General features: G+C 36.8%; 2 protein-coding genes across 4 annotated transcripts in view; one reads left to right on the top strand and one right to left on the bottom strand.

Annotated features, from left to right (window-relative positions):
- Positions 1 to 2,082: 2,082 nt before the first annotated feature.
- fam169b (family with sequence similarity 169 member B) lies at positions 2,083 to 21,382 on the bottom strand. 2 transcript variants are annotated; one of them, XM_051656478.1, is made up of 9 exons: positions 21,247 to 21,382; positions 11,548 to 11,675; positions 11,249 to 11,351; positions 11,086 to 11,171; positions 10,767 to 10,941; positions 10,468 to 10,650; positions 9,308 to 9,436; positions 9,027 to 9,097; positions 2,083 to 3,396 (listed from the first exon to the last, which is right to left on the bottom strand). In XM_051656478.1, the coding sequence occupies exons 2-9, from the start codon at positions 11,575 to 11,577 to the stop codon at positions 3,280 to 3,282; spliced, it is 894 nt and encodes a 297-aa protein (XP_051512438.1). In that variant the 5' UTR covers positions 11,578 to 11,675; positions 21,247 to 21,382; the 3' UTR covers positions 2,083 to 3,279. The 2 variants fall into 2 exon arrangements, with proteins under 2 accessions (XP_051512438.1, XP_051512437.1); XM_051656477.1 differs by lacking the exon at positions 21,247 to 21,382 and adding an exon at positions 12,004 to 12,251.
- Positions 21,273 to 27,758, top strand: part of igf1ra (insulin-like growth factor 1a receptor) — a 154,317-nt gene continuing 147,831 nt past the window's right edge. Inside the window, exon 1 of one of the 2 annotated variants that reach the window (XM_051656476.1) lies at positions 21,273 to 21,518. In XM_051656476.1, coding sequence (XP_051512436.1) covers positions 21,425 to 21,518 — 94 coding nt within the window. In that variant the 5' untranslated portion in view covers positions 21,273 to 21,424. The remainder of the gene's footprint in view (positions 21,519 to 27,758) is intronic. The other variant, XM_051656475.1, reaches the window with a different exon arrangement.

The raw sequence follows: 27,758 nt of genomic DNA, 5'->3' as shown, positions 1-27,758 counted from the left end.
ACTGGTGTCTTTCATCATATTGCTGTTGCTGCAGTTTTATAAATGGCTAAAACCCTTTTACCCATGGTAAAATAACTGTAAAGTACAGCCTTTTGTGGCATATTGCTTTATTTTATTATCTGCCAGCAAACACTAACTGCCATGAGACTTACTGATCAGTTTTCCTTATTGTCTGGTTGAGGGAATGCATCATAAATTTTATGTGATATTTTTATGTCTTTTTTTTTATTATATTTTAGGTATTATACTCTCAGAGGACAGCTGAGTGAAACCAGAGATGGGCCACTTCTATTTCAATAGAAATTGGAATGCCCAACCAATAAGCTCTAGCACCCAACGGTCAACAGACGTAGAAAGGAAGTCCCACCTTACAGGTAAAAGAGCCAATCACCTTTTAGATGCAGACACTGCCTGTCAATCAACACTTTAACTTGCATGCTCATTAGCAAAGTCTCTCTAGCAAGTCAGTCCACTGTCGGCCATCTTTGGAACACTGGCTCTTTCTAGTCATGACAGTGCAGCTCCTATCTACTTAAATGGAGAAAGACCAAAATCTCAAAAACAGTTGGTCAAGATTACGATCAAAGAACATCAAATCAGCAATAAAATCAGACAATACAGGAATAATAAATTGTGATTCTTTACATCATATTACGCTATAATAATAATAATAATAATAATAATAATAATAATAATAATAATAATAATAATTTCCCAGCTTTTATAGCTAATGTACATGCGCGTTCTAGAGTTGATTGACAAGTAATGTCTGTATCTAAAATGTGATTGGCTCTTTTAACTGTAAGGCGGGACTCTGTACATCCGTTGACAGTTGGGCGCTCTCACTGTTTGAAGCAGATCCCATATTAATTTATTGTGGTTTAGCTGTTATAACAAATAATCTGACTAACTATTTGGATACTTTGGTTCTCATGGTAATTTTTTGTGAGGGTATGGAGTAGACACATGGCTGTACAATTGACTAGATAGTGCAGAAATCAGGTCAGTTTGTCTTTATGCACTGGTTTGTTTAGTAACTCTGTGTTGTGATAGATGCAACTCATTTGTTTGTTTCGACGAAAGCTTGCACTACACTTTGATCATACGTACTCGCTATGAAATCGAATAAAATGTTATGCCACACATACAAAAGCGTAATTCAACGTTGCGTGGAAATGTTGAGTGTACGTTGTACTTTTTAAACCAGATAAATAATATGAATAAAAAATATGAAAGTGAATTATTTTCTTTGGACATTTTCCATGCAGGAATGTTTCCTCGAGTGTTTCAAGAACACCGATCATGCTCTTCATTTGCGCAAATCAACTTAAGACGACGTTGTGGTTCTCCAAAATGTTGTTATAAAATGTGATGAAAATTTGTATACAAATCTAAATGGGAGGTACATTCATCCATCCACCCACTTTATGAAAAAAATAAAATAAAATAAAAATAATAAAATAAAAAAAGTATTTATCTATGGGGTCATTCTTGGGATTCGGTAAGATTTCAGTGCCCCAGACTTTTTAAAGTGGTGGTTCACTAAAATGAAATGTTAAAAGCTTTTTACAAGATGTTGATATGTCCATTATAAATTAAAATAATTATTGCATTAAAAAAAAATCTTCATCATAAAAGTCTTCTTTCTAACTTATACCAAGCATTTTATCACGTCCCTGTGGCACTTCACCGAATTTGTACCTAGAAAATAATTACTAAAATGTGCACCTTCTACAATTTTTTTGTCATTAATGTAAACATTTATTTGTGTTCCTTTGCTGAGAAAGCATGTGTGTGTGTGTGTGTGTGTATATATATATATATATATATATATATAGTTTTGTCCCTCAGTATGATCTCAGCCCTGTCACACCAACCATTCCTAGTCCATAAAAATTTTGGTTTGGCCATATGTGACATTATTAACCAAACGTGACACCAATCAACTTTCTGCAGTGTGATGAAGAAACAGGTAAGATATATCATAATTTATATTAATATTTTGAAGTGTGTTATTGTTAGATGGGTATCGTCAAGCTTTACAATTCAACCATGTTACATGAAATCAAGATATGAAATCAGTACTTTTCAAACTGATATTTTAATCCATAAATATATATAGAACTGATTAATTTCATGCATGCCATGTGGTCTTCTCTCCTACATCACACAAGGAACAGTGGCCATTTTGAGCAAAAAAACACAACTCCCCGTCACATTTCTTCACTGTCACCATGTGTTATGAGCAATTCACTACATTTATGAATATTGTAACAAAAATATGGAATCTTCAATATATTATACATTAAAAAAATACTATGTATATACTTGAATGAAACATGATGTTAAAAATATGTGGGTGCAAGTAGCTTAGTGGTAGTAGAGTTGTGACGAGGTTGAGACAAGAGTGACAATACTGGATAATTAAAATAGGAACACAGTTAAAAAAACAATGTATTGTTTGCTGAGCACAGCTTGACACGTAAAGGTTTACATCATTTTCAAATCACTTTATGTCCATGACAGGGTTAAGAAAAATGTTCCCAAATAATTTTTTTTTTAAAAAGACAAAAGAATTATACAGTTATAAAAAGGTATTTGATGCCTGAGGTGGAAAAATATGATTTGTTGGAGGTTTAATGTGCTTAATGTTGTGGAGTATTCAGACAGTTAATCAAATGTGCACCGAATACAGAGGGATCCATACCCTTGCAAAAATGTTTGATAGTTTTTATTATTTATTTGGTTTTTGTTATGTGGTAAATTTGCAGCAAACAAAACAATTAGTGCCAGAAGTTTGCAGCTATTCACTGGTAGTGGTTAACCTGCAGCAAACCTTTGGCAAAAACAGACAATTTGCAACTTGTGGCAAACCTGTGGCAACAATGAAGAGTTTTGCTCAAAAATCGTGTGCATGTGTCAAATTTGTGGCATGTTTGCCAGAACTCTAGATTTTTGTAAGGGTATTTATTTAACCATTTCCAGATTCAAAGATTCAGATTAAAAAAACAAAAAAACAAACAAAAACAACAACAACAGAAATACGGATTTGTTCACTCAGGTCACAAATACCATTATTGTAGACTAATCATGATGCTACTTGTACAGTACTTCCCCTCCTTGCATTATCTTAAAATACTGAAAATATGATATTTATACAGTATAGACAGCCCAATTATATGTTTTGAATGTTTAGGTTTTCTCTGACACAGTTTGAAAGGACACAGTCTATCTGAGATCTCACTGGACACATTAAATACATTGAACTGCAATTAAATGTTAAGTCCTGGCTTTCTTATAGTTGTTTCTTGACTTGGTCTGCTCTGCTGGTCGCTTCTTAAAAGAGCTTGATACCTCTTTGAGGCTGACTGATGATCCACATTGTTGCAGAATCCCCTGTGGAAATGGTTAAGGATAGATAGAATATACAGTAGAAAACACAGAATTTTCATTATAAAACGGATAGTTCTAACCCTGAATTCTAATTAGGCAAGCCACAAAGCCATTGCAAAATGATTATAAATGCAAACCTGACATAGCACATTCTGCATTAATGCACCAAGTTCCTATGTTGCCTAGCATTTGCAAACAGCCCACAATCAAGAAAATAAACTTGGTGAACAAACTGTTCATACAAATTATTATGAATAAAAAAATTGCACCACTTATTAAACACTGGAGTCATTTATCATTCGGTTGCTGCAGTTTTATAGACCATTTCAAGGATGTAAACAATAACAAAGGAATTAGAAAGCTACCGGCTTGGGAGCACTTCCGGTATCATTACTGGGTCCTTTAAATAAGGCACTGAGTTAACATATTTTCTCAAAAAAACAACAAAAATTTATAAGTGACTTATCAAGATATGTTGTTGATACCGAACGTGTCTATGCAAGAGAGGCGATGAAATTATATCGTAGTTTAGATGCTCACAATTATTTCCTAAGGGGAAAGATTGGGAAAATTAGATCGCTCCAATTTTAATCAACGAAGCTGTTCAATAAAACTGTCTGCATGACCAGTGTGACAATCGTGTTAACGTTATTAATGTTAATTGTGTTAAAGTCACTGTGAATAAAGCACCTCATGCTGTTGTTTTGAATGAATTTGACAACTAGCAGGAGATGTTCAAGGGACAAAGATGTCACTTCTTTAAACCAATAGTCCTTGAAATGGTCTATAAAAGCATAAAACCCAGTGTATCTTATGGGCCCCAGTGCAAAGCACCTGTCAGCCCCCCTAATTTTTCACCTTCCAGAAGGGGAGGGATGTCCCCCTCTGTTGTTTTCATTTCCCGTCGGGCCCATCTTTACTTTTCACCCCAGGCTCCCAGGGCATTTGCCCACCCTGCATTGCCTGTAGTTAAACTAGTGCTAAAACCTCTTTACCCATATGTGACGAGGAGGAGGACATGGCCGGGCCATGAGGATGGACGCCTGGCGCTGAATTATCCCAATCAGCCAGGAGAGGGATAAAGAGGAGCCGGAGATGCCAGTTCGAGAGAGAGAGATAGTTGCACACAGCTCGCAGACATGTGCATTCTGCGTTGGGCCGGGAAGGCAATCAGTGTGAGGGTCACACGGAACTGTGTGTGTGTGTGTGCCAGCGTAATTGTACTGAAAATCTCTTACAGTTGAAGTCAGAAGTTTACATACACCTTAGCCAAATACATTTAAACTCAGTTTTTCACAATTCCTGACATTTAATCACAGGAAACATTCCCTGTCTTAGGTCAGTTAGGGTCACTATTTTAAGAATGTGAAATGTCAGAATAATAGTAGAGAGAATGATTTATTTCAGCTTTTATTGCTTTCATCACATTCCCAGTGGGTCAGAAGTTCACATACACTTTGTTAGTATTTGGTAGCATTGCCTTTAAATTGTTTAACTTGGGTCAAACGTTTTGGGTAGCCTTCCACAAGCTTCTCACAATAAGTTGCTGGAATGTTGGCTCATTCCTCCAGACAGAACTGGTGTAACTGAGTCAGGTTTGTAGGCCTCCTTGCTCGCACATGCTTTTTCAGACTGAGGTCAGGGCTTTGAAATGGCCACTCCACTACCTTGACTTTGTTGTTCTTAAGCCAATTTGCCACAACTTTGGAGGTATGTGTAGGGCTTTACTGGTTGTTTAGATCAGTGTTACTATCAGTATCTTTAGTTATTAATTAATATTTAAATTAATTAATTGAATCTAACTCATTAAAACCTCATATGGGGCTCCAGTAAATGTAGTGTGCTACGTTTAGGAGCGGGTTTGGTTATTAGCAATAATTAATAATTATCAAAGATAATTATTAAAATCAATAGAACATTGATGAGAATCAATGTTAGCTTTTTTAGTCCTTTAAATCAACAATTATCAAAGATAATCAACAATCATTAACATCTATGATACATTAATTAAAATGAACACTAGCTTATCGATCCTTCAAAATCAACAATCGTCAAAGATAATTATCAATTATCAAAAATCAATAGAATATTAATAAGGATTCATTTTGACGGGGCACCACCCTGGAATCAGGGACTAATAACCAGATAGTATAACAGTCTCAATATTAGATTGTTTTCTTAGGAAAATCGACATCCGAAGAATATCGATTTTCGGGAAAAAAAACAATGAATGAAGGCTTGAATCCGAGCACTAACATCCCGTCAGCATGACACAGGTGTATGCAAAACAAACCAAAACACTTCTCTTTGTAATATAACAAAGTTTATTTATGCAGTAATATCAATTAATAATTAATACAATGCATTCAATAAACTTCTGACTTACAACTACAAACTAAACAGTGATATCATTGGTATGGAAATCAAAATAATCCTGTAACACGAGGGTGTGTGTAAGGAGGGACACGCACAAAATGGCGGACGTGACTCTCATGGAGAGTATGTCACGCGAGACTTCCGGCCAAAGAATATGGCCGCGAATGTGGGCAGAGAGAAACCAGTCAATGGCGTCTACCAGTTACCACGTGTATCCGCTTGTACGATAGCTTAGGGACAAAGCTGAGCTTTATCACGAAGCTATCTACTAGCCAAAATTGTGTCCAAGAATGTTTGTGAGGGATCGCGTGCGTGCGCGCGTGTGTGTGTGTGTGTGTTTAGTACGAGAGAGAGAGAGAGAGAGAGAGAGAGAATAAAGTGACAGCCCCAAAGCCGGTTTCACGATCGTGGGAGAGGAAGCAGCTGTTAGTTTAATCACTCAGAGATGCGGTGGCTCGCAAACCGTCCCGGTCTTTGATTCTTTAATGGATAAACTCAGTTTGCCGGTCTCACCCGCGATGGCGGAAATGCACAACAGTCCAATGTGGTTGGACCACAATACAGCAAATCAAATTTGTGATAATTAATACCCCGAGTATTAATAATGAGCGGACATGGCGGTCTGTAAACTGTACAAGCAATAACCTTGGTACACAAGAATAACACACTATAATATTCTATCTCTGCCCAGACGTAAACCTCTTACTTGAATCGCATGAGGATGCAGAATGTGTGTTCATCTGTCCTTTAACTCAGACTCGGTTCCTCGAGGCTTGGGTGATGACGGGAGGCCGTTTCCTCGCTCTGTCGGCGGGCGGAACGGCTGCTGATTCTGGTGGAGAAATCAGTGACGTTGACTTGATTGAAGAGGGAAGAGAAATCTTTTCTCTTCACTTCTGCAGGCAAACGGATGAAGATGCGGATTGCTCGGCGGTCTCCTTCGGATCCGTTAGAGCATTCGGTGGAACAGAGTAATCTCAACTCGTCCAGCGAGATGGAGATTGTATGGCCACAGTTTCAAGTCGGTCATTACTTCCTTGTGCCACGAGGCTGCACCTGAGAGCAGCGATGAGCTGCGTCTACACACGGCGAGCAAAGTTGCTGGAAGCAAATCCCAGAAGCATTTCAGAGGTATTTCTACTCCTGATGATGTCTTGGTTGAGGTGCGTTCTGTTGTGTGCCTCATCCAATAGGAGTTGAGAGTTCGATCCTTTAGTGAGAAAGGCTTCATGGGATTTGTAGTCTGTTTTGGACTCCCTTTGTTTGATTTTGGTGCGGTTTTTATCAGTATAATTTATGACCTGGTATGTGGGGGCCTGAGTTAGGTTTTACGACTGTGTTAGGCCTGCCTTTGTCTTCTTTCTGAATACATGAGGTCCAACATATGCTTGGGGTCATTGTCCATTTGGAAGACCCATTTGCGACTGAGCTTTAACTTCTTGGCTGATGTCTTGAGATGTTGCTTCACTATATCCACATCATTTTCCTTCCTCATGATGCCATCTATTTTGTGAAGTGCACCAGTCCCTCCTGCAGTAAAGCACCCCAACAACATGATGCTGCCACCCCCATGCTTCACGGTTGGGATGGTGTTCTTCGGCTTGCAAGCCTCACCCTTTTTCCTCCAAATATAATGATGGTCATTATGGCCAAACAGTTCAATTTTTGTCTCATTAGACCAAAGGACATTTCTCCAAAAAGTAAGATCTTTGTCCCAATGTGCACTTGCAAACTGTAACTGGCTTTTTTATGGCAGTTTTGGAGCAGTGGCTTCTTCCTTGCTGAGCAGCCTTTCAGGTTATGTCGATATAGGACTCGTTTTAATGTGGATATAGATACTTGTCTACCTGTTTCCTCCAGCATCTTCACAAGGTCCTTTGCTGTTGTTCTGGGATTGATTTGCACTTTACGCCCCAAACTACATTCATCTCTAGGAGACAGAATGCGTCTCCTTCCTGAGCGGTATGATGGCTGTGTGGTCCCATGGTGTTTATACTTGCGTACTATTGTTTGTACAGATGAACATGGTACCTTCAGGCATTTGGAAATTGCTCCCAAGAATGAACCAGACTTGTGGAGGTCCACAATTTGTTTTCTGAGGTCTTGGCTGATTTCTTTTGATTTTCCCATGATGTCAAGCAAAGAGGCACTGAGTTTGAAGGTAGGCCTTAAAATACATCCACAGGAACACCTCCAATTCAGTACACCTCCTATCAGAAGCTAATTGGCTAATTGTCTAAAGGCTTGACATCATTTTCTGGAATTTTACAAGATGCTTAAATATACAGTTATCTTAGTGTATGTAAACTTCTGACCCACTGGAATTGTGATATAGTCAATTAAAAGTGAAACAATCTGTCTGTAAACAATTGTTGGAAAAATTACTTGTGTCGTGCACAAAGTAGATGTCCTAAACGACTTGCCAAAACTATAGTTTGCTAATATTAAATCTGTGAAGTTGTTAAAAAATGAGTTTCAATGACCTAAGTGTATGTAAACTTCAAACTTCAACTGTATTATGTTGTGTCTGTGTTTAATTAAAGTCTTTTGCGAACTGTTCACCCGGCCCCTACTTCCTCCTCCTTAGGGAAGGCAGAGATCTGCCACCCCGTATTAAAAACACTGTAATGTACAGCCTCTCGAGGCTTCTTTTTTTTCTCCCCAATTTGGAATGCCCAATTTCCAATGCACTCCAAGTCCTCGTGGTGGTGTAGTGACTCGCCTCAATCTGGGTAGTGGAGGACGAATCTCAGTTGCCTCCGCATCTGAGACCGTCAATCCACGCACCTTATCACGTGGCTTGTTGAGCGCGTTACAGAGAGCGAGAACCACACATTATAGCGACCACGAGGAGGTTACCCCATGTGACTCTACCCTCTCTAGCAACTGGGCCAATTTGGTTGCTTAGGAGACCTCGCTGGAGTCACTCAGCACGACCTGGAATCGAACTCACGACTCCAGGGGTGGTAGTCAGCGTCAGTACTCGCTGAGCTACCCAGGCCCCCAGCCTCTTATGGCTGTGGCTTATTGCTTTAGTTTATTATCTGCCAGCAAACACTGACTGCCATGAGATATACTGGTCAGTTTTCCCTATGGTCTGTTTGAGGGAATGCATCATATATTTTATATTATATTTTCTGTGTTTTTATACTTTAAGTATTATACTCTCAGAGGACAGCTGAGACAAATTTACAGTAACTGGTGGTAAACTGGTTTTTATAGATAAGCATACATAAACTTATGATAATATGCCTCACCTGTTCTTTTAAATGAGGTCTACTTCTTTCGTCACTGTATGAGGTGTGTGAAACTTGCTCTGAGTCTCCACCTAAAAAAAAGAAATTTTTTCAGCTCCACCTCAGCGATAAACTGTCATGAGCATTGCCATAACAGCCATAAACCTTGATTTCGCACAATAAAAACATATAAAACCAATATGTGTTTTGAATCAAAGCCTCTTGGTACACATGCTGAGAGTCACTTTATTGAACATCACGTGTCTTGCTTTCTGCTGTTCTACAGCAACACAGCCCCTTACAGTCTGTTGGAATTTGCTGCAGCTGGATGTTTAACCACACATTGCGTCTCTGAGTCCAGTCACCAGGGGCTTCCACCTCATAGAGCCGATCTCTTTCTTCTTCATGGATGTCAAGATACTTCCTGCAAACTGAACAATCATTAAAATAAATTGTGTATGCTTCTTTCCTTAATTTGGTTGTCAAGAAAACAAGGATAACCAAGTAACGGAGCTTCTTCCATTACATCAGTAATATCAGATAAGAGTGGTTTTATTAACAGCTAATGAAACCACTCTTATCAGGTCTTAATGATAAGCTCATGAACTAACTCCGCTGACTTATCTGTACAGCAGTAATTATATCATTCTTACAACCTGCTAAAGTAACTTAATTTCTATTTTATAAACTATATAAAAAGAAACAAGCATTAACAAACATAATAAACAACAACAAAACAAAAGTCTGTGTGAAAATATCTACAGTGGCTTCAAAATGTATCCCCCCACTGATTATTTCTCATTCTGACTGGCCTAAATTAAGATATTCAAGTATTTTGAGAGTTCATATTGAGAGATCAGCTTTGAGGTTAAGTTGTAAGGATGAAAAAAGTTATAAAAAGTTTGTCCAGTCAAAAAAAAAAAAAAAAAAAAAAAGCACAACAAAGACACTAGCAAGATAGGGCATTTGACTAAGAGGCCAGTCACAAAACTGATTGAGCAATTTGGATAAAATGGGAATATTGCCTCTACGGAAAGTGTCTGGAATGGAACCTTTTTGGTCTTTGGTCTGATGAAACTCAAGGGCAAAATGGATTGTGCCAAATACAGGCAAATGTTTGAGAACAGCATGTAATTCAATGCTTATTGCAAATGAGAAGTATGTCATTCTGACAACATGAAATATTCTTCATTATATACTTCAATTTTTCAATTAAAAGAGTTATTGATGTTTTTGGAACATGAATGTTCTTGAATCTTGTTTTAAGATTCCTAATTAAAAAAGGACCTTATATTAATCATAACATATGCAATAAATACATTTTAATATTTTAATATCTGTTTGATAAAATATCAAAGTTTTACATTACTTTTTAACAAAAAAGTCAGCACTTCCTCCTTACTAACACACTTGTGTATAGAACTGTACAGAACAGTTTGAGCATTCACTCTGTTTCTCTAACCTCCATACATGCCAGAAGACATGGGAAAGCTAATTCCCAGAATCCCTTCTGAAGGTTGAGATGAGCAGAAATCCTCCAGCATCTGTAAAGCAAGTCCATTTCTTCTCCAGTATGAGCGAACAAACACTGTGTCCAGCACAGGGAGTTGATAACTCTGACCAGTACAGCCATCACATAGGCTGCCTATAAGAAGCAACACACACAAAAAATAAACACCATTCTCTTCACAGCAACAATTGTCACTGACATGCTAGAATAAATTTTCTTGTAAAGGGGCTGAGCAATGACCAGCAAATCACCCTTATTTTTGATGGTGTAAAACCCAACCGCTTCTCCATTTTGCCAGAGAATCTTGGCATTTTCCCATACGGAATAGGCAGAAAAGTATAGATCTTCTCCGAGAGACCGTTCCAGAATCCCAAATATAACCTGACTGAGCAGGAATAACACTACTCTCTCCATCACTGTCTCCACCTGGTATGAGAACAATGATCAGAAGAGTGACAACGTTAAAATCATTATTTTTGTGCACAAAACATTGTGATAAGTCTAGATAGTGCAAAATGAGGAGAACAGACTAAGTTTGCCACACTATCCACATTCTCAAGTGTTACTCACTAACACAAGTCCATGTCTCGATTTGTTTGACGTCTTCAAAACATCACCAATGGGCCACCACATGCCTTGCAAGTACAGAGCAACCACTACAAGAGGAGGTTATTCATTATCCAAATGAAGCAGAATGATGGTAATGAGAAGGAAAATACAACATGATTCGGACCTTGGGTTTCATCCTCAGGTTCATGGAGAGCAAGAAGGAAATGTAAAAGGTCACCATCTCTCAGAAATGCAAGCCGACCAATGTTTTCACAAGTTACTTGTACCTATAGATGGGCAATAATCACACATATAAGCCTTTTTATTAAAAATAAATACATTTATATATAATGTCTGTCTCAAAACCAAGTGTGCTGCCTATTTTGGCATTTTTGAACCTCAAAGGCTCACTAGATTTTGAAACAATACAGCTAAATTCTTCATTGAAAAGTGTAAAACTGTGTTTGTCCTCGTAATTCACACATTCTGTCCATGAGGAAGGGTGAGAGGCATGGCACCGTCTGACTGGACACTGGACAAGTATTCTTCACATCCTGTGCTCAGCTCGACATAATGCTTCACTGGTAGATCCACCGGGTAGTAAGGGTTCACTAGATAGAAAAACGTGTTTGATGAGTTCACGCAGACAATAACACAACCTTTTAATTCCATGATGGCAATATGGCACATTTTTCAACAGTGCTGAATTAATTAAACGTCAAAACTAAAGTGTCATGTGGACTAAGCACTCTAATTATGATTTATTACAACATGATAAAGAACTGCGCTCATGTTCTGTTGACAGTATGTCTGTCTGTCCGTCAGACAAGCAGGCGTAAATACTGAACCACAGTGGATCCATTCGGTACTCATGCTTTCGAACACATTCTAACCCAGTCTAAAGGAATCGCGGCAATGCTTTTTAAAATGTCTTCTTACCTTCAAATATATTCTCTAATTTAGAGTCGGATTCCATTTTGAAAGTTGGGTCAACGTTCGAATGTTTATAACCCTTCAAATAGCGCCATCAAGTGACGATAGACAGTGAAGATATTTTTAGTCCCCAAAACAACTGTGGTTTTATTGAAGAACTGCTCTTAAAACTTCTGAAATCAAGAAATTAGTCACAATTAATTATTTTAAAGGGTTAGTTCATCCAAAAAATGAAAATCTCTCATCATTTACCGCCCTCATGCCATCCCAGATGTGTATTTTTTTTCTGCAGAACACAAACAAAGATATTTAGAAGAACATCTCAGCTCTGTAGGTCCATACAATGCAAGTGAATGGTGGCCAGAAATGTGAAGGTCCAAAAAGCATTTAAAGACACCATAATAGTAATCCATAAGATGCCAGTGGTTAAATGCATATCTTCAGAAGATATATGATAGGTGTGGGTGAGAAACAGATCAATATTTAAGTCCTTTTTTACCATCTGTCTCCAGTTTCACTTTCACATTCTTCTTCTTCTGTTTTTGGCAATTCACATTCTTTGTGCATATTGCCACCTACTGGGCAGGGAGGAGAATTTGAAGGAAAAAAATGCCTTAAATATTGATCTGTTTCTCACCCACACCTATCCACCTTATTTTTCAGTGTAACTAGGGCGCCGCCATTATTAACCTTGAGTGTGGACCTCTTCCGGTATAAGCCATCTCCAGCCATTTAAATGATACAAAAATACTAATTTATACTGCTTTATATTGCAGGTTGGCAATACATGTGATCATATTCTTGTCATTCATTATTATTTTCATAAACATATTAGTTTGGAGTGCATATCATTTTACTGTTTATCGTATTTTGCCTTCATTTTATCACACGCTGTTGCACAGGCAGAATGAATGAGTGATCAGGTGCTGAAATGCTCAGCTCCATCTGTCACGGCTACAACAAACTTTACACAGTCAGGAGAGAGAAGAATAAAGAGAGCAGAAATCCACTGGGAAAATGCTGCTTAATCTTTCTTTACACCAAAACTGCATCTTGTTTCATCTTAAATATAAATATTAAATGCCTTTTTTTCCCATTCTTGTCAGAGAGCTTTCTCTCTTTCTTAGTAGTGTAAAGTAAACAGACACGCAGATCTCAAATTCAGCATGGCTTACGAAATATCACCTTTGGAAAAAATAAATAAAGGCATCATCAGAGGTTATGCAGGTACATAACAAGGGAGGTTTACATGGAGACATGAAAATACTGCATCTTCATGCTCTTGGTAAAGTAAGAAGAAGATTTTATTATCGTCTTTTCAATACAACACACAGCAACAAGTGAATTATCTTCTTACTCTTTCATTATAAATTCTGACGTTAGAAAATTATCTGATATTGGGATATTATTCTGCTGTACATCCAGTGGTTGTGTGATAGTTTATAGGTCCATATCACTAAATTCTGGTATTATTATCCTTCTAGTTATTTACATTGCAGTCAATGACAGCAGAACTTTGTAACAGGTGACAGAAATGCTGCCGCTACTGCTTGCTTAGGCCTACTTCCACATTGCAAATATAAGGTGGATAATATCACATGACATGGATGACATGGATTTAACCACTGGAGTTGTATGGATTACTTTTATGCTGCCTTTGTGTGCTTTTTTGAGCTTAAAAGTTCTGGCCACCATTCATTTGCATTGTATGGACCAGCAGAGCTGAAATATTTTTATACAAATCTTCATTTGTGTGCAGCAGAAAAAAGACACATCTGGGGTGGCATGAGGCTGAGTAAATGATGAGAGAATTTTCATTTTTGGATGAACTATTCCTTTAATCTATTGACACTCCTAGTTTCCATTAATTAAAAAAAAAATATCTTATAAAATAAATTAATCATAATTATCAGGTTAATCATGAGGTCGGGTATGGTAAAGAAGCAAACTGTTACACGGTGCCTGATAATACAGATCACACAGCACCTAATGCCGCTTTAAAATCTATAAAACAATGGCTTAGGAGCCTGTCTATAGACTAACATAGCTATATATACAAAGCTGGGTTTACTGTTCATAATGTTGATGCTGTTAAAAGGTAGACAGCGATGTTGTCTGTGTTTCTCGCTCTTCACTGATATGGTCACTGCTAATATTACCCTATGTGTCCTCTGTCATCTCTCTCTGCCACAAATTAAGCAGAACATTTTACAACGATTAAAAAACAAACAAAAACAAAACACATTTAGTTGTTTTGATGCGCCATTATTTACACTGTCCACAAGATGGCAACACTACCATACAAATGTTAGTGAGAAAAAAAAAGAAAGCTTTTTTTGACCAAACATGTTTTGAAGCACATTCTTTCTACCTGCAAAACAGTAATGTAATAGTACAGTAGTGTGTATTTGCATTCATATTACATTCTCTCAAACGGTACTAGAAAAGAAGCAAACCTTGTTTAGAAGAGAAATTATTATCTTGTGCATAATAAATAAACATGAAGTATCTCTATTTTGTTTACCTATTTTTTTTTATTTTATTTGTCATATAATTGAAGCTGGCCTATTCGGGTATGTCCCATTTTGACAAAAGCCATTGTTCCAAATACTTGTTTTAAATGCACTTGCACACCATGGGACTATGCAACAAACAAAAGCAATAACAATGTGTCAGTAAAGACAATAGAAGTAGAATTGCATGGTGTATTTGTTGTTCATCCGATGTCAATAAAAATACCAGAAAAAAATGCAAAACCATATAATTAACATATATAAATCATACTGCACTTTATTGTTTTTTTTTAAAAAAAACTCAATTCCGAAAAAGTTGGGACAGTATGGAAAATGCTAATAAAAACAAAAAAGAGTGATTTGTAAATTATATTTACCCTTTGTTATATTGAAAGCATTACAACTACATGTTATATGATGTTTTTCCCAGTGAATTTCCTTGTTTTTTTTTTTAATGTACAGTAATTTCAAATCAGATGATTGCAACACACTCCAAAAAACTTGGGACAGTCGAGTATTTACCACTGTGTAACATCACCATTTCTTCTAATAACACTTATTAAGCATTTAGGCACAGAAGACACAAGTTTGTTAAGTTTAAAAAGTGGAATTTCTTCAGCTGCACAATTGTTCGGGGTCTTCGTTGCCGTTTTGCACTTCATAATGCATCATACATACACAACTGGAAATGGTTAGGACTGCAGGCAGGCCAATCTAGCACCCGCTCTCTCTGCTTATTCAGCCAGTATGTGGTTTGAAGTTGTCCTGCTGAAAATTCCGGGACGTCCCTGGAAAAGACGGTGCTGGATGGCAGTATATGCTGCTCCAAAATTTGTACATATCTGTCTGCATTAATGGTGCCCTCACAGATGTGAGAGTTACCCATGCCATGGGCACTGACACACACCTGACCCATACAAACACTGGCTTTTGAACCTGATGGTGATAACAGCTTGGATGGTCCTTTTCCTCTTTGGCCCGGAGAACACGATGGCTGTGTTTTTCAAACACTATTTGAAATGTGGACTCATCAGACCAAAAAATATAGTTCCACTGTTCTACTTTCCATCTAAGATGAGACCGAGCCCAGAGAAGTCGGCAGCGCTTCTGGACAGTGTTGATGTAGGGCTTCTGCTTTGCATAGTAAAGTCTTAACTTGCATCTGTGCATACAGCAGTGAATGGTGTTTACTAAAAAAGGTTTACTAAAGTAATCCCAAGCCCATGTTCATGATATCCATTACAGATTAATTATGTTTTTTAAGTCAGTGACGTCTGAGGGAACAGAGATCATGCGCATTCAGAAGTTGTTTTCGTCTTGCCCTTTACGCACTGAGATTTGATCAGATTCCTTGAATCTTTTAACTATATTGTGCACTGTAGAGGGTGAAATGGCCAAAATCCTTCCAATTTGTCTTTGAGGAACATTGTTCTCAAAGTGCTGGATTATTTGCTGAAGCATCAAGCCTCGATAATCCTTGCTGTTGAAGGACTAAGCTATTTTTGGAGGCTCCTTATGTACTATGACACGATTGCCTCACCTGTTTAACATCTCCTGTTTCACATTGCCTTGTTATTTTAACTCGTCAAATTGTTATTAGTCTTAAATTCCACTTTTTAAACTTAACAAACTTGTGTTTTCAGTGCCTAAATGCTTAATAAGTGTTATTAGAAAAAATGTTGATGTTTCGCAGTGGTAAACACTCGACTGTCTCAACTTTTTTGGAGCGTGTTGCAATCATCTGATTTGAAATTACTGAACATTAAAAAAACAATGACATTTACAAGGTAAAAGGTCATATAATAATTAGTTGTAGTGCTTTCAATATAGCAAAGAGTGAATATAATTTACAAATCACTCCTTTTTGTTTTTATTAGAATTTTTCATACTGTCCCAACTTTTTAGAATTGGGGTTGTATATACTGTATGTATTGTAAATATTTGTAAAGACCCTCAGAGTTTCATACAATCTGTACTATTCTATGCATTGAGTTCCTTGTTTTCCTTTTTTTACTGTCCTTAAAACTGCAAACATCCAGAGTTTGTATCACTCCTGTTTTGGTAAATGCATTCTGCATCAGTTTTAATCCTGTCTTCCTTCATCTCCATTACCCATAAACCACCAACTTCCCACTGAGAAATTGCAGACATTTCAGAAATTCCTTTCACTAGGAAAGGCAGCTTGGATTGTTAAATTTGTTTTTGTAGAAAAAAAAAGTTTATTCTCATAAGGGATTGACTGTCACTCAGCTGTTTAGCTAGATATTTAGCATCAGAGCAAATGTAGCAGAAAAGTGAATTAGGCAAAAGGCCTTTCAATGCAAAACACCTGTGTGGTTTCGCTTTAAGATGTAAAACAAGAAGTCAGTCATTATTTTGTATCTATATTTTATTTTTCTTTGCATATCGGTGAGTTTCTTATGTTTTCCTTCTTTGCTTTGTCATCAGGCTGCTTGTGGAACCTATGCAGGATTTCTTGAGTGTCTTCAATCCATGTCACATGACCAGACTTTACAAGAGGATTATGTTGGCCTTAGCTATGCTGAACCCTGGCCTACTTTGTAACTCCTGAAAGATGACTCTGACAAAAATAATGTCATTCACACTCCTGCAATCTAGGTTATCATGTAATATACATTTTTCACAACATCATTTAAGGACAAAAATAATTCAGACAACAAAATTTTAACTAGACTAGAGGACCACTGATTAAAGATTTCTTAGCTTTATCTTTTTATACTATAAGAAGTAATTTAGAGAATAAAGTTGCATTTTAGTTAACTGATAAGGAAAATAATAATGGTGTACATTATTGATAGAATAGGGGTTTTTAATCTTTATTGTTCCTTTACCATTTTATGAATGTCAAACCTATACAATTCAAGCCATTAAACAATGACAATGAATTGAAAGAAATTGTTGTTTTTAAAGTAAATATAAAAGAAAAGGAATGTCAATCAATAGATGAGTGGTGGATATGTAGCCATGGTAAATACATGGTAATCTCAAACTCAGGAGGTACCACTAATAGATAATTCCTGGTAAGCTTTTTAGTGGCAACACAACAATTCAACTGACGAATTAAGGTTCAGCCATGCCATCCAAAAGGAGAGCTGAACTGTTACCTAGACTGTTGCTCTTTGAACAAATGGCTCAGTTTTTTGTTTTTCTTTCAGAATTACTGTTAACAAGGTTAAAACTATGTATTGTACAAACAGAAAGAGCACTTTTTGCATGTAGCGGGTATACTGCAGCAAACACATTCCCTTGGAAATTTTTCCCCTAAAAATGTTTTACCCAAACAGTCATGTCACAAGGAATGTCTCAAATATTATTTATAAAAAGAGGACAAAGTGAATACTTGATGGTCAATGCTTATCTACAATAAAAAAATATTTTGGGCTCCTGTTTTTAGAAATATTTAATTTTGCAAAAAGATGTTGAAAATGTATCTTTTCTCTTTGCAATGCTCATGCTTCATGTCAATGACTATTTGTTTTGTCAAATTGATTCTCCTTTTATTTTTACATGTACTTGTTATGTTTTCCTTTTGGTTATTTTCTGAGTTTTGTTATTCATATTTGATCCGTTTTGCTTTTATATTTCTTTTTTGTCTTTGTTAAGTGAAAGCTAGAAATGTGCTATATAAATAAAGTTTCTTATAGTATTATTATTTATCGTATGCCTCTTGCCTTCCTTTTAATTTCATCATATCGTTTTAGGATTTTTCCTTTCTATTCACCCATACACTGATGCATCCTCGTCCTAATTAATTTTAATTTCTGTCTGAGCTTGGAGCTTAGGCAAGATGATAAACAAACAGTTTGTAATTACCATAAACACTCATATTTCCACTTGAGTGCTGGGGTAAAGTGAAACCAAAGGAAAAAGTGCTCAGGGTGGGGTCTGCCAGAGCTCCTAATGGTAAACTGCATATGAGGTCAAATAATATCTAAATACATTCACAGTAAGTGACATAACACTGAAGTTGCAGAGAGAATATAACATATTCTCTATTAGTACTACTAATACATAAATCTAAAAACATGGAGAAAAAAAATAAAAAAATAAAGAGAAAGCGAGATGCTGCCTTTTTGACATATGGAGGCGCCAAATACAAAGTTGTATATTGGAAGATAAGGTCAAGGCGAAATGGTGAATTGTATTTCATTATGTTTTTCAGTAGTATATTTAGTATATTAGTATATTTATTTAGAAATGTAGAATACGACTGTGTTTTGATTAGGCAAAATCTTGCTTTGAATGCTGTTTTGTGTGTTTATGTCTGTTCCAGGAATGCACATGCAATAATAATAATAATAATAATAATAATAATAATATATACCTGATCATTAGGGACCTGAATCAATATCTAAAAGAGCTTATTTTTATTTATTTTTTTATTTTTTTATTTTTTTACTGTTTTTCAGGAATATAGTAACCTTAGGACAGATTGTGGTTGCATTATTTTAATAACATAAATTATTGCCGTATGGACAAGACAGTAACGTTCAACAGAGATGACTCCACTGCATCATCTCAAACATATGAATGGATTAATTGTAAATCCGTTCCGTCTATATGAATGAAATTCTACGTCTGGTTTTGCGTTTAGCTCACAAGATTGTATGTCATTGGCAAAATATGCGCACTTCGAAATTGTGGAACTGGGTAATATTTTGATCGTAGCGCATATGAACATGGTATTGTATTGGTTTGACCCATGTATTCGTTTTAAAACCACCGTCAATTCATTGCATTTTACTGCTCCATAGACATAGAGCAGAGACGACTTTGCATGTATTTTACCTTAAGCATTCATATAGTCTATTGAAGTGGGCGTGATGATGCTTCTTTAAAACATATTAGTGTAGCCTACTGAAAATAGTCACTAGGCTACAGTTATTCTGAATAACCTCATCTAATCACAAATCCAAATCAGTGTGCTGCAGTGGTAAAACAAGTAGGCTTGCAAAATGATGCATCTGTACAACTTTATTTATTTATGTATTTATTGTTGTTTACATTTCAGTTTCAAATGTCTACTACTATTCCACTCTGTTACATTTAGCCTACTGTTAGCCTCTTAGAGGATTTATGTATTAACATTAAATGAAGGAAAAAAAAATAACAACAACAATTAATTATTCGTATAAAAAATTATTAATATAAATGATATGGAAGACCTGATATTGGCATAGTTTTTTAACTATTAGCAAATGTTTTATTTTGTGTGTGTGTGTGTGTGTGTGTGTGTGTATATATATATATATATATATATATATATATATATATATATATATATATATATATATATATATATATATATATATATATATATATATATATATATATATATATATATATATATAAGCACACCTTAAGGAAAATTAGCTTTTTTTTCTGGTCACAAACTGATTAAAATAAGGGAAAAAATACATTTCTTTATATTGAATATTGATAGAGCAAAATAATTTGTTTGAAAATAAATAGTAACAGAAGGTTGTTTTGACTAAAATCCATAAAAAATGTGATGGGGTAAAAGGCCCACAGGGTGTTCCTAGTGTTATTGTGTGACTATAAGGACAGTCATGGTGCAATATTTGTCAACTAATGCAAATAATTTTGAGTCATCAAGTTGCTTTTTTAAATAACAAATTAAGATAATGCTTATTCAAATTAACTATAGAAAAGGGTGCACCATTCACTGTTAATTTCAATCACATTTGGCATTTCATAACATCTGGAACAGTCAATGTGAGCCCAACAAATCTATTCCCCCCACTTAAGAAAATCTATACAGTATCGCTTTCACACATACAGCCTTTTCTAGAAAATTACTTGCCATTTTCAGTTTATAGGTCATGTTTCAGTTTAAATCAACATTTAGACATTACAAGCAATGATCTCATGGATCAAGAAAATTTGGCAGTGCATAGTGACAAACAGGTGTTTAGGAAAGTGCTGTGCTTTTCCATTGCTCCTGAGCTCCATTCCATGTTTTTGGGTTCTCTCATGCTTCGTGTTTCCAGTCTTGTTTACAGCGGCGATTCTACAGAGCGGAGACCGTCAGAAGAGTCTTGTCGTCACCGAGGAGTCCAAACGCCGCTGTGGAAACTTGAACATGTATCACTAGGCTCACGTGCTGTTTATATCAGACAGTTCGTGATTTTTTTACGGTGCGGAAAACCAAACCCACAGTTGGCCTCATTTGCTCACTCTTGCACCTCGAATTTTTCCCCCCCTCTACCGCAAAACAGACCGACCGTGAGAGCGCGTGAAGACGGTAGGGGAGGGTTTGCCGGGGATAGTTGCAGTTGGTGAAACCATTTTTGTCCTTGCGGATATTTTGGATCGAGCCCTGTCGCGAGGCTTTATTGAGACGGGCTGCGATTTCATTCATACATAGATCCGCTATCCGAGTCATCACGCTCTGTGAATTTGACCTCAAAATCTCTCTGGACATCGATATAATCTGATTCATCACATTGGAATTGGAACATTCTCTAAGGTGTTTTTGTTGGATGAGAATCCGCTCGTGTGGCTGGCTGGCCGTACGCGTCCCTCTTGAGTTTTTAAGATATGGAGGCTGAAGATGTAAATTATTGTTCGAGTGAAATTCGTGGCTCCTGTGATTTAATAGCCACGATTGCATCATTGCATTGCTGGCAAAAATAACAGAATGTTTTAATTGATCTTTAATGTTTCCATTAAAGGAAGATTATATAATTATTACCAGATATATTTGTTTACTTCCTCCTTGCCTCCCGTTATCTTGACGAGTAAAGGAACTATCTGCACATCTAACGCGGATTCTTGTGGACTTTTCTCTTGCTTAACAGAAGAAGCGTCGCATTTTGCTCCGTGCCACAAGACCTTTTTATTTTTTTGGAAAACTGATTAATATATTAGGAATGAGATCTGGAGCAGCGAGGGATGTTTGGACCTTTTTTGGGGGTCCTGTGCTGTTTCTCTTCACCATCTGCCTGTGGTCTGCTCATGGAGAAGGTAAATCAGGGTTGATGCTTCTCCCTGTGATAAGAAAATAACACAGATTATCAACATTTCCTTGCAGTGTTTTATTTCTGACATTTATTTACGCACCACAATAATTATGGACATATAGCCTCCGTTATCTCAAGCATGATTTTACCAGCATGCGTTACTTTAGATATTCTGTCCGGTACGGCATTTCAAACATGGGCCTAGTAATGCACGACCCGACAATTCATCAGTGAATTATTACCTAGCCTGTAACTCTGAAAAATGTTGAAATATCCCTCCGACTCAGGCAAATGTTTTTTTTTTTTTTTTTTTTTTTTTTTAAATCTTAATCGTGTCATTGGATGTTGTAATTCTGGTAAACGTCTCTATCAATTATTAATAATCTAAATCACGTTGATATTTAGATGCTATATATGGGAATTAGTTTATTTACCTCTGCAGCGAAAAACAAACGTATTCGTATACAAGCAGTGAAGAATAGCGTCTAAGGCTATATTTAGTCCAGACAGACAGTAATTTAATTCATTTGTATTTATTTTTTTAAACTCTGTTATTATAAGGTTTGGTGAAGCCAGTAAGTCTCTGTTGAGGAAAATGCGTGAGAAAAAGGTGGCTACACTGACCATGTGGTCATTGTGCCTGTCTTGATGTAGGCTACTCAGGGTCATATAGGCCTACTTGGTTTAGGACACTGTGGCTTTTAGTGAGGGCTCGACTCTTGCATAGTTGTTGTATGTAACACATGCAAATAAAAACTTTTAAGAAACATAAATGGTTGACTGATATGGGTTTTTGTAATTGGCCGATACCGATATCTAGAGAGCAGGATGGCCGATGGATAGTATAAATGGCGATAAACATAATACAAATTAACAACAGCAAATCAGATGTACTCAAAAATTCTGAAGTGAAACAAACACTTACTTATTGTATCATTTACTCAGATTTGCAGACACTTGAAAAAAAAAAAACCTTGAATACAGAAAGTGTTGACTATCCATTGACAAAGCTATTGAAAGATTTTGGAACTGAGACAAGGGAAAGATAACACTTCTGTTAATCGGCCAAGCAAACACATTGGCTGATGCCAAAAATCGCAAAATTGCCAAAAATCGGCAGATTAATTGGCTTTGGTGATATATTGGTCTATCACTAACAAACATGCTTTGGTCATGATACATCAGCCTTAATATAGTTTATCTGCATCATGACAGGGCTAGTGAACAAAATACAGGGTATAGCATTGCTATGAGAGTGTTTCAATTCTAAAATGTTGTGTCAAATGTAGTTGCCAAAATACAATATTTATTAGCATTATTGTTAGTACAGAAAAATGTATAATGCATGAACATTTTTTAAAACAAGAACTTTAAGAAGCCATTTGCAATTTTGTTTTGCTTCTTTTCTTGATTACATTAATGGTCAATACACCACAGTTTTATTGTGATAATAATTGTGATAACTATGGTATTTTGGTGGAAAATATGGTTACCATGGTACATTTTTGTAAGTATTGTTTGAATACAGTAAGTCATGATGGGATTACGCTAGAGAGGTAATAATAAGGCAAAACATCAGATGCAGGGATAAAATGTAAGTACATTTCCTACTTTATGGTTGATCTATTGTATCAAGAATGACAAAAATTGTTCGCCTGCGACAATTTAGTCTGCAGTGTTATAGCATTAAGGCTGACTGAATTCAGCCTCATTCACGGTCACAGCACACGATAAGAGATGATCCAATAAAAAACCTTGAAAATCTTAGTCAAGACTGCAAACTTTAAAATGAAATTAATTCGTCTGCAATATCAGCTTGATTCGGACCAAATTTGCAAGCTTATTTGATTACCTAATAAAATGAATATTTTAAGCTCCGCATAAAATGCCTATGGAAACAACAAGGTTGGCTGTGGCATGAGCATAGTGATTTTATGTTTTCTAAATACTTTTAAATATTTAAATACAGAGGTGCATTGTATCTTTTTAATGTCAGGTTTAAACCCACTGGTTTAATGTGAATTCGAATTGAGTTATGAGCCAGGCTTTCACCAATTTTTTCAGTTGTTGCCAGTGCACACAAAACAAGAGGAAGGGGCATCAAAAATGCAATGGCCTCTGTGGGCTTCAGCGCCCAATCATGTGGACAGAAAGTGGACCATGTAAGATTTGAGCTCGGACTGGCCCATTCCTGCTGCACTTAACGCTAACCATGAATTGTTTTATCTTAGAATTGATACAGAATTGTCAACCTCGATTGTGATCTGTCATCATCACCCAACCTGGCTCTCTCTCCGACATGGCTCTTGCAGTGATCTGCTTGTCAGTGACATGATAAAATAGATCAAAGGATTTCATAAGAATGAAGGAATTTTGATGACAACATGTTATTCCTTCTATCATTTTTCAAGTCATGTAAGTCTTTCCACAGTTTTGAAACATCCCGTGTTGGTAGGTGTATGTATTTTTAATGTTTATGCAACCTTTGTATCATCGAATGCCTAATTGTGATTGTGTGCGGGTTGCATTGTGGCATAATGAAGGTGAGTTTAAACACAAGAATGGCCCACATTTACATTCAAAAGAAGTTGGGATGCAATTGAAGGCCATTGACCAGAGTGGCCAGTCATACATACAGGCCACTGTGAAAGTCAGGGGGGTCTGTTTCTCAGCACCCTGCCGAGACCAGGACCACTGGCCCTTTGAGAGAGCCCAGAGAGGCTTGTGTGGGGGGGTTAACTTTCCCTCTTAGACTCCATTGTTTCATTGTCTTGTATGTCTTTCTCAAGTGTAAAGACACTCCACTGACACACTGACCTCAATCAGTGCAAAACCAGTTATGGATCTCTCCACATCCTGTTTGATTCAACTAATGTGTTGTTTCTGACTACAGTCTGAATCACGGAATCACAGTTTCATTTAGTCTTGGTATATTATAATGGAACAGAAACAAACAGCGGAATGATGGCCAGTATGTTAGTCAACAGAGGATAAATTGCCAAGGTTTATGAAACAATCGCAGTTATTAAGAAGAGAATGTCCTTACAAAGCAAATGTCAGAGTGTTTCATATACTGTCATTGCAACAAGCATTTGCAGACTGTGTCTCATGCTTTTACTGAGTGAAAAAGTTATAAAATATTCCATCCTGAATTAATGACCATGCTCCTCTGGGAAGTTTGGTCTTGTATACTTTTATCCTGTTCATTTTAATAATCTGGTAAGTCTAATAAAATGTAATTTAGCCTCCTTTCAATTTTCACCACAGTAAACTTTCCATGCCATTTCTTCCAACTATATGGCAAACAAGACACCATGGTTCATTGAGCAAGAGAGAGAGAGAGGGAGAGGAGAAACATGAGGTTTGAAAATGGAACATGCAAAAATACACAGGCGAGGGAAACAGACTTGGTTTTGTTGATTGGAAGAGTAGGGAGTTTGTGAACTGTTTTATTGGGCTAAGCTGTTCACACGGGCAGCCTCTGGACTGCCTGACAGCAGAGTGCGAGTCACCGCTATTGCTGCTGTCAGACTCTGGCACGAACTCGGTATTAAAAAAAGTTCCTTAGGGCCAGCATTCGTCCTAACTTTGCACCTCATCCTGCAGAGCTGGAATCGTGATGTGGCTTAAAGTCAAAATTGAAATAAAAAGTTATTCAATAACGCCCACTCTGACATCCATACACATTCAGCCCTGCATGTGTAGCCACTGTAGCTGATGCAAGACACACAACTGTATCAGTTGCTTCTGAAAAGCAGGAGAGAAATGGCTGTCACCAAGGTGAAACATTCTAAAAGGAAGCAGGAGTGGGTGGGTTTTCTTTTGGTCTTTTTCTGTTTATTTGATGGCCCAAATTCGCCTATCTTGGTCTGTGGAATTCAGTGTCTTAGTGTTGCTTACTCATCTCTTGTCTAAAGGCCAAAGTATACTTTGGTTGTCCGCATTGGTGATTGCTCTGTGCAAAGTATGCATGACGCAAATTTCGTCATCAGCACAGTCCGAAATGTGGACACATGTGCCTGCCGACCGTACTAAAGAAGTATCGCAAAGCAGTTGTAGTGCACATGTTGAACGTGTTCGTATTCGTTCGTGGTCAGAAGAGTATACTTTGAAAGGCAACACAGTCGACCGGGTGCAATCCAATTCTGGAACGCACAAAAACATAGTATACCCGGGCCTTAAGGTGCCTACATGCTAGAGCTCATGCTGCATCAGAGAATGCTGCAGGGTTTGTGAAAGTGACACTCAAAAGACAGAAATCTGAGAAACTGCAATGTTGATGCATCCATTAACCAATGTGAATTTCAGACATTGGCATTGCCCATGGTCCAGTTGTGCTTTTAGAGTTCCAAGCTGTTTTCCACACCTTAAAATGCATTTTATGCATTCCAGTCCTTCAAAATCACAGCCATAGCGTTCTCTAATGTTCCTCTAGCGCCCTTAGGCTGTATGAGTCTCATTACTCAGATGCGCACCAAAATGACCAACAGTTCTTTCTCTATGTATTTCTTTCTTTATTCCCCTGTCTCCTCATCCCTTGTTCTGGCTCTGCTGAGTCGTGCTTCACCCTCAGTGTGGGAGCGATCGTGCCTGCTCATCCAGTGCAGCACAGCTGAATCTGTGTCACTGCTAGTTCGTGCCTTCATAGCTGCAGGAGTCGAGCAGTCTTAAGGCTTCACTGAGCTGCCAGATGAGGTCTATGGTGCTTAATTAAACCTTATTTTCAAGTAGGCTGTCAGATTATCTGCCTGTGTCCGGTAACCACCCATAGATCATCAAACTAAGGGAATGTAGTTGCACTACACTGACAAATGCACACATTGTGATCTGCTAGTGACCTTTTTATGTTTTTCATAATTTAATGTTTTAGCTGAGGATAAATTGCATCTAAAAGAGACTCTGCTTTGAGTGCCACATGAATATAAGTTTTATAAATATGTTATAAATGAGTAACTAATAACTTTAAATAATGCTGCCCTACAAAGCAAAATGCAGTAACTACAGCAACACTGCAACTACAGCAAAACAGCTTCAAATTGTTTTATTTATTTTTTTATTTTTATTGTTCAGCCAAATGTGGACAGTAGTCAGACTCAGTTTTCTGTGAATCTGAGCTCATAGTTGAGACAAACCCATTTGTCACAAGACAGATTATGGTCTAAGAAACCTGATTTTGTTTCTAAAGCAATTTTGACACAATGTGTTGTTACTGCGTTTTGCCTTTGAAGGTTGGAATAGCCAGTACACTGACTGAAACTCCAATCAGAATTTGAGAGTGTGTTAAGTCATTATTCTGAAGAAAATGTGAGTGGTGCTTGATGTAGCCATAATGATTTTTGTTAGCCGTTTTTGGTTTTCATCATATACCTGGTCGCTTATAAAAGTCATAAGACACCTCTCCTCATTAAGCCGGTTGATTTGACACCTAATTCATGGGTTTACAACAAACTGTACAGGACAAATTATATGGCAAAGTTTTGGCGGAAGAAGAAGAATAGGTTAGGTATTTTGAAAAATACCTAAATGAAGGTCAGAGCAATGGTAATAGCACCACAATTATTTTTTTCACCAAGTAGAATAAGAAGCCTTAACTGGGTTCAATACAAGTTATGCTCAGTTGACAGCAACTGTGGCATAATGTTGATTGCCACAATAATTTATTTTGACTTGCTCCTTTTCTTTAAAAAAAAAAAAAAAAAAAAAAAAAAAAGCAAATATCTGGCTTGCAGTGAGGCACTTACTGTACAAGTGAATGGGGCCAATTTTTAAACATTAAAATACTCACTTTTCAAAAGTATAGCCACAAGACATAAACAATATGTGTGTAAACATGATTTTACCTTTTCTGTGTAAAGTTATATACAATTTTACAACTTCCTTGCCATGACAATGTAATTTCAATAAACCCTAAAACCCTGAAATGAAAATTTAAACAACTTTACAGCTGAAATAATACATGAGTTTAAACAGAAGAATTAATGTAAGTCGTTTTACAAAAGTATAAGCTTAACATTTCTGCCTTTAAACCATCCAGAAATTTCCCCCATTCACTTCCATTGTAAGTGCCTCACTGTAACCTCATTTTTTGCTTTTTTTTTATTTTTATTTTTTTTTTAAGAAAAGAGTCTAAATAAATTTTTGTGGTAATTATGCCACAAATGCTGTTGATTGAGCTTAACTTGTATGGAACCTGGTATATTCCTTTAAGTATAAAACATTTTTGGAAGATGTCAAAAAGAGGAGA

This window comes from Myxocyprinus asiaticus, chromosome 26, assembly GCF_019703515.2.
Source record: "Myxocyprinus asiaticus isolate MX2 ecotype Aquarium Trade chromosome 26, UBuf_Myxa_2, whole genome shotgun sequence".
NCBI lineage: Eukaryota > Metazoa > Chordata > Actinopteri > Cypriniformes > Catostomidae > Myxocyprinus > Myxocyprinus asiaticus.
The sequence above is the reverse complement of the archived record's forward strand: the minus strand, read 5'-3'. Positions and strand labels throughout refer to the sequence as shown.